This window comes from Mastomys coucha, unplaced genomic scaffold (genome assembly GCF_008632895.1).
Source record: "Mastomys coucha isolate ucsf_1 unplaced genomic scaffold, UCSF_Mcou_1 pScaffold15, whole genome shotgun sequence".
Taxonomy (NCBI): domain Eukaryota; kingdom Metazoa; phylum Chordata; class Mammalia; order Rodentia; family Muridae; genus Mastomys; species Mastomys coucha.
In genome coordinates, this window is record NW_022196897.1 from 150,001,904 (window position 1) to 150,013,053 (window position 11,150).

General features: G+C 47.7%; 1 protein-coding gene across 1 annotated transcript in view; it reads left to right on the forward strand.

Annotated features, from left to right (window-relative positions):
* The window catches only part of Pabpc1l (poly(A) binding protein cytoplasmic 1 like), a 31,369-nt gene that overhangs the window by 3,977 nt on the left and 16,242 nt on the right, over positions 1 to 11,150 (forward strand). Inside the window, exons 3-7 of the mRNA XM_031373742.1 lie at positions 3,668 to 3,783; positions 5,714 to 5,853; positions 6,022 to 6,116; positions 7,589 to 7,726; positions 10,282 to 10,377. Coding sequence (XP_031229602.1) covers positions 3,668 to 3,783; positions 5,714 to 5,853; positions 6,022 to 6,116; positions 7,589 to 7,726; positions 10,282 to 10,377 — 585 coding nt within the window. The remainder of the gene's footprint in view (positions 1 to 3,667; positions 3,784 to 5,713; positions 5,854 to 6,021; positions 6,117 to 7,588; positions 7,727 to 10,281; positions 10,378 to 11,150) is intronic.

The window sequence follows — 11,150 nt, forward strand, 5'->3', positions numbered from 1 at the left end:
GGGTGGGCCTAAGCAAGCTCTTCAACCATGCTGCCTTTCTGGGCTAGCTGAGGTTAGCAGTGGGGAGTCCCTACCTAACACTATAAGCTAATGTCCTAGTGTGAGGGAAACCCTTCATTACTCTCTAGTATGCAAAATACTGCTAACTATTGTGAACTATCTATTGTTCTGAGGAATGTACACGATTTGATTTCTGTTGCCAGCTCTAGCAAGGGAGATACTTTGAAAGAGAATGCAAGCTATGGATAGCTTGGCAACAAACTAGGATAATTGGAAACATTGTGTTGGCCAGAAGACCATGTCCAATCTTAACCATTTACAAATCATTTCTTGGGGTACCTATATGCCTAATTATGAGGCCATGCTGATGATTGGAAAGACTAATTCTGGAACACGTCTGAGTTAGGGGATACCAGCGACTGTCTGAAATCCAGGAGGCACAGAACTCCTTTTGGATTCTTATTGCCTCTTATCCTTTATCAGGATTTTATCCCCGATATTATGGATGTGACTGGAGTAGACGAGTGTGCGTAGCAATGTCTGAGTTTGAGCCTTTCCTGAGCACTGATATGAGCCAGCCACAGTCCCTCAGATCTCTGAGGATAGGGCCTGTCTCTGCCACCCAAGGGAGTAGAGTGGCACCTGAGAGGTGTATACTGAGAGAAACAGGCAGCTCCTCACCTTGAGGACCGGGGGAAGGAAGAAGCTTACTTGTAGATAGACTATGATGTTCTTACATGTTGTGAGCACAGGGTCTTGCTTGTCCTTTAAGATGTTCCTAGGAGGATTTCTGAGTTTTGCTTGAGGCCACAGAGGTTTGAAGCCATAAGATGTCTTGTCTGCAGTTCAATGTATTAGATAGATGGACGGTTAATGTTAAAAGCCTTGGGCTTGATTTTGTGGTTTTTCTTGTTGTTGTTCTTTTGGGTTTTTGTTGTTGTTGTTGTCATCGTCGTAATGTTTTTTGAGACAAGGTCTTACATAGTCCTGGATGGCCTTCAGTTACTATGGGTACTATAGCTACTATGTAGTTCAGCTACCCTCAAACTCAAAGCAGTCCTCCTGCCTCAGTCTCCTGGAGCGCTGGGATTGCTGCTGTGTGCCACCATGCCTGGCTTTAGAGTCATTGAACTAGGAGGTTTGCCAGATGAACTGAAGGAAATGGAGCAGGGGAAGTCTATCCCACTTCTTCAGGCCTTGAGTCCCCTGGACCACTAAAGACTGCATAGCAAGCTTTGTGTGACACAGGCAAGAAGTCCTTGTAGGCCGAAGGAACCCCTGCTGTGGGCTTGGCTAGGAACAACCTCCACTCCTAGGCTTGGCTAGAGTTGGTAGGAGTCTTGGGAATAACTGGGAATCGGGCTGAGGCTCTCATGGAGGCAGGAGCCAGAAAGGAGGGAGCCATTAGGCCAGTCTGGAAAGACTTCTGTGGCACCTTGGGAAGAATACACACATGATCAGAGTCAGGCCACCTACGTGCAAAGCCAGCCATGTAGCAGCAAGGCAACATGATACACTGGGCCAGAAAGAGGATACTCAAGGCCACGTCCTGAGTTCAAACGCTTTCATTTCCTAACTGTGTAGTGTCTGGCAGTTCATTACCCTGCATCTACTTTGACTCCCTCTGAAAGGGGCAGTAGTAGAACTCCCTCCGTAGGTGTGGGGAGGTGGACTGTTATATGTGCCATCTCTGAAAAGGTACTTGGGACATGAAGCATCTAAACGAACATGCAATAATTTTGACATTGCTACTGAATGGATGACCTTGGACCAGTCATTTATTCTAAGTCTCAGAAGTTAAGAATTCCTAGCAGGGGGGGAGGGGGGCTTGGAAAGATGGCTCAGCGGTTAAGAGCACCAAGAACACTGACTGCTCTTCCAGAGGTCCTGAGTTCAGATCCCAGCAACCACATGGTGGCTTATAACCACCTGTAATGGGATCTGACGCCCTCTTCTGGTGTGTCTGAAGGCAGCAACAGTGTACTCACAGACCTAAAAAAATAAATAAATCAAAAACAAAACAAAAGAAAACAAAGAATTCCTTGAGAAGGTTCTCTGATAAGTATATATCTTTAGCTGGTGATGGTCCCACATTTGGTGGGGAGGGCAGTCAACATGGCTGAATCTGAAAGAGCTGACCTTGAACTGAAAGTAGAAAGTCCCTGCTTGGGAGTGGAGTCATAGCGGGGTGTGTAAGGGGTATGAGATTGAGAATTATATTTATTTATATATACTTCTATGTGCCTGCTTGTCTCTATGTGCAGTGTGTGTGTGTGTGTGTGTGTGTGTGTGCGCGCGCGCGCGCGCGCGTGTGCGTGCGTGCAAAACCCCTGGAGGCCAGCAGAGGGTGTGGGGCTCCTTGTAACTGGAGTTATTTGCAGTTGTGAGTTCTCTAATACAGAAGCAACCCCAGATCCCCTGCAAGAACAAGCAAGTTCTCTTACCACAGAGCCTTCTCCACAGCTCCATAAGCAAGGGTTTGGATACAGGATTTGTTGTGCCTCAACATGTCAGGTTGACAGACTTCTATGCATGGCTGAAGCCACTGGAGGCTGAAGGGACCTAGTCACAATCACAGTTTTAGGAAGAGCAAGCATCTCAGCAATGGAATGGGAATGGAGTGGTGGATAAAGCCACTGGGTGGGGCCAGGTGCTGGTTCTGTGATAACTGGGAATGGAGTGGTGGATAACGCCACTGGGTGGAGCCAGGTGCTGGTTCTGTGATAACTCGAGTCAGAGCCACCTTAGAAATGGGGTTAAAAGCCTTCATTCAAGTTCACCGAGAGCTGAAAACTGAGGTATTTTTGGTTCTCCGCTTCTGACCTTTCAGCTTGAGTCAGACCCATTACACAACAGACATGGAGTGTTCTGTTACAAAATTGAAGTGCATTTGTTGTTAGAATAATATGTAGATTGGCAAAATTCAAACACTGTAGAAGAGAAGAAACTAAAAACTGTCCTTTCCAGCCCTGATCCCAGGAATACTCATTGTCAGTAGTTTTGTGAGGTGGGCACCGTTAGACACAGCTGTAGTTTGAAGCCAGTCTGGGCTACAGAACAAGATCCTGTCTCAAAAATTCATCAAACAAAAACTAAGTAAAACTAGTGTGTGTGTGTGTGTGTGTGTGTGTGTGTGTGTGTGTGTGTGCCTGTCTGTCTGTTTCAAAACTAACTATTTGCAGATCCCACTTTAATCCAAATGGGCATGATTTGGGCCTGCCTCTTAGTTATACATTTTAAATAATGGAAGCCACATTATCTACCACATACTCCTGTAGACCAGGCAACTGTACTACAGCTTCTACCACCAGCCCCTGCAAGGTTTACAGTATCATGGTATCTTCAGCTTGCTGTCAGAATCAGGGGACAGCTATGGGATTAAAATCCCAAGTCCACTCTTATATAGGCTGTCACCCCAAGTGAGTGGATTGATCTTTCTAAACTTCCATTTCCCAGTTCTAAACTGGGGCTGATGTGAGATTAGGTCTCAGTCTTCCGCCAACCCGCCAGATGAAAGGCCAGGGTCTGAGCTCCATCCCCAGCCTCCACATAATTGTCTTTTATGCTCATCCGTGAACGTTCACGTGCTGTTGTTACACCTTTGTCCTCTTTCTCTCCCTGAAGTCCCCACTGGGTGGTGTCTCTGTCCTTCCTCCCTGTGATCCAGGTAGTATATAATGAACATGGATCACGGGGGTTCGGCTTTGTGCATTTTGAGACCCACGAGGCTGCCCAGAAGGCCATCAACACCATGAATGGGATGTTGCTGAACGATCGCAAAGTGTGAGTTCCTGGGCCTGGGGGAGGGGAGAGGCTAAGTGGGCAGAGCTGTGAAATCAGGAGAGTCGCTTCTGGGACTGTCTAAGTGGGCACCAGGTGCTACGCAGAGATCTTCCTTGGTGTGTAACCCCAGGCGAGTTGCTCAGCCTCTCAGGGACTCTTTCCTTGGTTAAAATTGGAGATGATAGGTGTCTAAGAGCTATTCCGAGCAAGGGAAGAGCTAACGGCCAAGTCATTGATGGGCCTGTTGACTTTATTTGTTATTCAGACTGTACAGCTGCAGTTTCCTCCCTTGGCCTTGGGTGCTGCTATTCCGTGGGACCTGGGGGTGCCGATGGGAAAGCAGGCACATGTTTTGTCTGCCCAGGTTTGGAATCACCCCACTTCACAGATGCGAAAATTGTGCTGCAGATCTGGAAAGACCCTGCTCCGGGCTGGTCCTTTCCACATTTGGAATCTGCCTGTCTGATGGCTCAGCCATACAGCCCTGTGCTCCAGGAAGGAAGACAAGTTTTTTTGTTTTGTGTTTTTCTTTTTTTGAGACAGGAGTAAAAGAAATGACAAATTCTAGCTAGCCTATGTGAAAGATACACAAACCAGGTATTTTATTTACAAGCTATAAACCCTGATGAAGGTCCCCTCATCATGGGCAACCAGATCTTGGGGACCATTTTTTAGCATTTGAATACATAGCAACAGCTGACCAACCCCTGGCAGACAGGGTCTCATACTATGTAGCTGGGATGATCTAGAACTCTCCATCCTCCTGCCTCCACCTCCCAAGTACTAAAATTACACGTGTGAGCTACTAGCCCTACCTGAGCTGCCAGAAGCATTGGGTCCTTTGATCTGGAGTTTCTCTGGGTCCTGTCTACTGCTCATATTGCTTTGTTCTGAGGTTTTCCGGATTCACAGATATCACCTAGCAACCACTTCTCTGGGTTCACTGCTGATGCTTGGTGTTCAACTCTTGGCGTCTGCTTCAACTTACTTATGACACATTCGCTCCATAAACCACCTGCCTTTTGTATGCCTGGTCTTCGTTTGTTAATCAAGGAATCTTTTCGGTCAAGTGCAGCAGTGTGTTCCTGTAGTCCCAGCTGCTTGGAAAGCTGAGGCAGAAGAATTACTTGAGTTCAGGAGTTTCAGAGAATCCTGGACAACATAGTAAAGCTCTTCTCCTCTCCTCTCTCCCTGCCCCCGAATGATTCTTTGATGTGTTTATGTGAACTTGAAAATTCTACATTTTTCCTTTCCTTCCTTTTTAGCTATGCTTGGGATTGAACTAGGGGCTCGTAAATGCTAGGCAAGTACTCTACTACTGAGCTGGATCCCTGGCTCAGAAACTCCGGGTTTTATAGTAAGTGTTGTATTTAAATGATGTCAGTCTACTCCCCTTTACCACCAGTGATCCCGACACCAACTCCGTCTGAAAAGCTCACCTCGCTTCTCTAGAACTCCCCATACTTGTTAAATGGATAAGCAAAGCCCCGTGGTGTGAATTGGACCCAGATTTACAGGAATAAACCCTAAGGCGCGGAGAGCTTCAGTAACTGGCTTAGGAAGGATCCCACAGCTAGGCCACTGTTAATGAGGATCCAGGCTTGTGTCTGATTCCAAATCCATGCTCTCCTTTCTTGTGTCCTCAGGTACCTAGCCCGGAGCATTTATTCTGTGTGAATGTGTCACTCGAATAATGTCCTTGTAATCTCATGTAAGGGTTGAGGTCTGGAATATAGCTTCTTGCCTATTGAAAACAACTGGGCTTGGGACACATTCAGGCCATGGAGTATGGCTCTGCCGGGGTTCCAACAGAACACAGGACGCTGAAGGATAGCAATTGGTCCAAGGGACCTAGGGTTGCCAGGTCGGCCCAGGTTGGGATGGAGGGACAATGATCCTGGTGGTTTCTACTCTGTTGATCTGTCCACAGCTTTGTAGGCCATTTCAAGTCTCGACAGAAGCGGGAGGCAGAGCTGGGGGCTCGGGCCCTAGGGTTCACCAACATCTATGTGAAGAACCTACATGTGGACATGGATGAGCAGAGCCTCCAGGACCTCTTCTCCCAGTTTGGTGGGCATGCTCCCCAAAGGAGGTGGGGGAACAGTATCACTCTTCTTCCATGCCCAGGTCAGGTGGGAGGAGTGCTTCCTCAGGGATTCCTGGGGGCTTATATACGAAGGAAGGGGCCTTGCTGGCGCTTCCCCTAACTCCCTGCTAAGCAAGTTTGGTCCTTCCTAGGAAATATACAGAGCGTGAAGGTGATGAGAGACAGCAATGGGCAATCCCGGGGCTTTGGCTTCGTCAACTTTGAGAAGCATGAGGAAGCTCAGAAGGTAGGTGCCTCCGTGGTCCTGTTCCAAGAAGGAGTCCCAAAGCCAGGATTGGGAAGCTAGAAGATCAAGGGTAGACCTGCCAGCAGAGGGCAAGAGAGCCCCGCTCCCACCCACCCACCCCCCGCCCGCCCCTGCCCAGAATGCAGGGATTTGGCTTTATCCTTCCCTGTTTGTTTCTAAGTCTAAAAGTTCAAAGAATTGAACATTTAGGCAGGGAAGCATTTCTCACTGTGTATAAATACTTACTAATAACTGACATCTTGGGAAGCCTGAGTTCCCCTTCAAATATTTCTCCCCGCACCGGTAAAAAGTCCAGACCACCGAGTCAGTGTGCACTTGGGTCTGTCTGACTTCCATGGCTTTCTGTGGATAAACAGGTGGGAAATCAATTCTTCAAGTGGATGTTCTCTAGCAGAAGGTGCAGGATTCTATGCCATGTACCAGGGTCAGGCTTGTTAAGAAAAGAAAACTCTTGGGGCTGGAGAGATGGCTCAGCAGTTAAGAACACCTGCTGCTCTTCCAGAGGCCACTGAGTGTGGTTCCCAGCACCAACGTCAGTCAGCTCACAACTGGCTGTAACTCTGGCTCCAGGGATCTGCTGCCATCTTCTGGTCCCTCCAACATCCGCCCTCAGGCAGCATACCCAAACACATGGATACACACCATACATATACATTATTTTTACATGTAATATAATGTAAAATATTGAGGTGACTGGGAGATGGCAAAGTGGTTAAGAGCACTGGCTGTTCTTACAGAGGACCCAGGTTCAATTCCCAGCTCTCCCATGGTAGCTCATGACCATCTGCAACTCCATGTCCAGAGGATCTGAATCCCTCTTTTGGCCTCCATGGGCACCAGGCACACACATAGTAGTACACAGACACAAATGCAAACAGTTATACACATAAAACAAAAAAATAACTTTAAAATTAAAAAAAAAAAAGATTTTTTAAAAAGAAAAGAAAGCTAGGTGGTGGTAGCACTTTTAGGAGACAGAGGCAGGTGGATCTCATGAGTTCAAGGCCACCCTGAGTTCCAGGATAGCCAAGGCTACACAGAGAAACTCTGTCTTAAAAAGAAAAAAAGAAAAGAGGAAGAGAGGGAAGAAGAAGAGGGGGAAAGTGAGAGCAAGGAGGGAGAGGAAGGAAGAAAGGAAGGAAGGAAGGAAGGAAAGAAGGAAGAATGAGAAAAGAAAAATCAGAATTGAAGTGCAATGTTTCTACAACCACTTATGAAAGCCCTCATGGTTAACAAAAGGAATTGTTCTACATTGTAAACCATACCAGGAAGGATTATGATTAGACACCAAGTCACCTTGGAAGAACAATGCTTGTTGCTTTGTTCTAATGAGCCCTGTGTGGTGGCGACAGACCTTATTGTCTGTCTCCTCCAGCCCAGGAGTCAGGATTGGAGACAGGGCCACATCCAGATGGTTCTCCATGGGCTCTCCCCCTCCTCCTCCTCTCCAGGCTGTGGACCACATGAACGGGAAGGAGGTGAGCGGGCAGGTGCTATATGTGGGCCGGGCCCAGAAGCGGGCAGAGCGGCAGAGAGAACTGAAGCGCAGGTTTGAACAAATGAAGCAGGAGAAGCAGAACCGGTACCAGGTGAGGCCAGGCTCCAGTGGAGGCTGCAGGGTCTGTCTGGGGGCCAAGGGACGCGGAATATAATTTTTTTCCTATCACCACCCTAGAAACATGCATGGGTCAGGGCAGGGATCACATGAGCACTGGGGTGGGCTTCCCTGCCTGGCTTGTGACGGAGGAGAAGTGGCATTTAACTGGACCACAAAGGACCGGTTGGAATGCTATCAACTCAGTCAGAACAAACCTTTGTGTGTCTAATACCCATTGCTTCCTCCAGTGATGCACAGCAAGACTGTCCTACATATTTCCAAACGCCTCTGGAGGACATGCTATTCAAGGCTGAGAAGAATTAGGCCAAACATGATACATCTAGAAGTTCGAATGCTCCTTAGCCATTAAAGTTACTTTAAGTTGTGGCTCAGTCAGCAAAGTGCTTGCTATGTAAACATGAGAACTTGAGTTTGACCCTCAGTATCCACATAAAAGCTGGGTATGGTAGCACACAACTTAATATGAACACTGGGAGTGACAGGTAGATCTGTGGGACTTTGCTGACCCACCAGCTTAGCCTAACTGGTGATTCTCAACTCACAGTAAAGAGACCTAGTGTCAAAAAACAAGGAATGATTAAGGAAGATACCCAAGGTCAACTATGGCCTCTGCATGTTCTCACACGTGCATACACACACACACACACGCATACACACACACACACACACACACACACACACACACACACACACGCACACACGAATGTGTTTGCACGTACACACACAGTTACAGTGATCTAACTGGTTTTTTTTAAATATTTATTTATTTTATGTGTATGAGTACACTATAGCTGTACAGATGGCCATGAGCCATCAAGTAGCTGCTGGGAATTGAACTCAGGACAGCCCCGCTCGCTCCGGCCCACTCGCTCGCTCCGGCCCTACTCCCTCTGGTGTAATACACTGTCACTGTCTTCAGACACACCAGAAGAGGGCATCAGATCTCATTACGGGTGGTTGTGAGCCACCATGTGGTTGCTGGGATCCGAACTCAGGACCTTCGGAAGATCAGTCAGTGCTCTTACCTGCTGAGCCATCTCGCTAGCCCCCCTAAATGTTGTCTTTAGTATTTATTTATTTTATGAGTGTGAGTGTTTGTCTGAATGTATGTATATCACTGTATTTATGCCTGCTACCTGTGGAGGTTAGAAGAGGGCATCAGATCCACCAGAACCAGAGTTCTATAGATGGTTGTCAGCCATCATGTGGGCTCCACAAACTGAATGTAGGTCGTCTCAGAGAGCAGCTGGTGCTCTTACCTGCTGTTTCCCCAGTCTCTTGTTTCTGAGACACAATCTCACCATATAGTTCTGGTTGGTCCAGAGCTTCCTATGTAGACCAGACTGGCCATGATCCTCCTGTGTCTCTCTCCCATGTGCTGGGATTAGTCATGAACCACCATGCCTTACAAGGTAACTAATTAAATTAGTTAGCTACAACTAACTAAAAAATTAGTTAATTAAAAATCAGTGTAGATCAATACATGGTAACTTCCTGCAGATGAACCCATCTATTTTTTTTTTTTTTTTTTTTGGTTTTTCAAATTCTCTGTGTAGCCATGGCTGTCCTGGAACTCACTCTGTAGACCAGGCTGGCCTCGAACTCAGAAATCTGCCTACCTCTGCCTCCCAAGTGCTGAAATTAAAGGTGTGTGCCACCATTGCCCGGCTCCTCTAAAAATTTTTAATAGACGTTTTAGATTTTATAGAGACTGTACATGGTGTGTATACATATATATCACGTGTATACATACTTGTGTGTACATGATAGGCAGCTTTATCCTCATTGCAGGGACAGTTGAGAATGTCTAGAACCTGCAGGTGTCACATTTGGGAGGTAGGGGACGTTGGCATACATCCTGTGGTGGGCAGCATAGTCCACACAACAAAGAGCTGGCACAAAAGATCGCACTGCAGTTTTGACATCTCTAAGATGGGGATTAAAGTTTCCTTATCTTATGGTTGATGTGTAAAGGGCTTAGAGTGGTGTCCTGCATCATGTAAGATATGTCAAGCTGCCAGGTGGCAGAGCGGCAGCTCTCCTGTGCTTGGTGAGTAAGGCAGAATCGGCTCACCAGGAGGTCTGCTGACAGCTGTTCCGCCCAGCTGTCTGGAGAGCCTCAACCTATGTAAGTCTGTGGCCTCCTTCCATGATCCTCCTGTGTGAAAGGGGAGCCTAGGAATTATGCAGCTGTGTGGAAGCGGTTGTGGGCCTTCAAAGTTGTGTGACACTTGGGAGGCAGAGGCAGAGGCAGGCGGATTTCTGAATTCGAGGCCAGCCTGGTCTACAGAATGAATTTCAGGACAGCCAGGGCCACACAGAGAAACCCTATCTCGAAAAACCAAGCCTCTCCCCTCCCCACCCCCCAAGAGTTGTGTGGCCTGCAGCACCTGGGGACAGGGGACTGAGTGGCTGCATGAGGCTGGGTTCTGTACATCCCTTGTGAGCTTGCCAGACACTGACCCACCACTTCTGGTGGCCTGGGGCTCAAGGGGAAGGGGCGCTGAGCAGGATGCCCTCTTTCAGGGTGTGAACCTTTATGTGAAGAACCTGGATGACTCCATTAACGATGAGCGGCTGAGGGAAGTTTTCTCTACCTATGGAGTGATCACCAGCGCTAAGGTGAGGGGCGCTGTGCTAAGGTGCCCTCCTAGAGGGCTCCTTGCTTTCATTCCTCTCCCACCCTCCCAGCTTCTCACCCCTGCACAACCCCAGCTTCTCACCTCTGCACATCCCAGTTTCTCACCCCTGTATAACCCCAGCCTCTCATCCTTGCACCCCCCCAGCCTTTCACCCTCTTGTTCTACCTATCACACACTCCAACTTCTGATCCCTGCACACCCCCAGCCTCTCACCCCTGCACAGCCCAAGCCTCTCAGTTAGCTTCCAGAGACTTTGGGTTAGGTCCCTCTCTCTGTTCCTGGCTAACACCTTTGGAGATCCATTGGCAGCCTTGTTTGGACTGGATGGGGAAAGAAAAATAAACATATAATGTAGCTATCGCATTGGGCTTGATGGAACCGTAGTCTTATTTTATTCAATAATCGCTCACAGATACCTACTATATACCAGATTCCAGAAATGTATCCTCTGTCTGGACCTCAGTTTACTCACCTGGAAAATGGGACAGTTTCATTCTTTCTTCCCCATTTGTTGAGTACCAGCTGTGTGCCCAATCTTGTGATGTACCTAAGATGTGACAAATAGCCATCCTCCTCAGCAGTTCTATGACTGTGAAAGGCGGCTGAGGGACCACGTCTCTCTCATAAGATGAAAGTGCAGCATGAGCTGTGTGGGCCTTAGCCCTGGCTTCTCATCTGGGTCAGACAGGCTGCATGTGGAATTCTGAGGGCATGACCTGAACATTTGACTTTTTTTTTTTTTTTTTTTTTTTT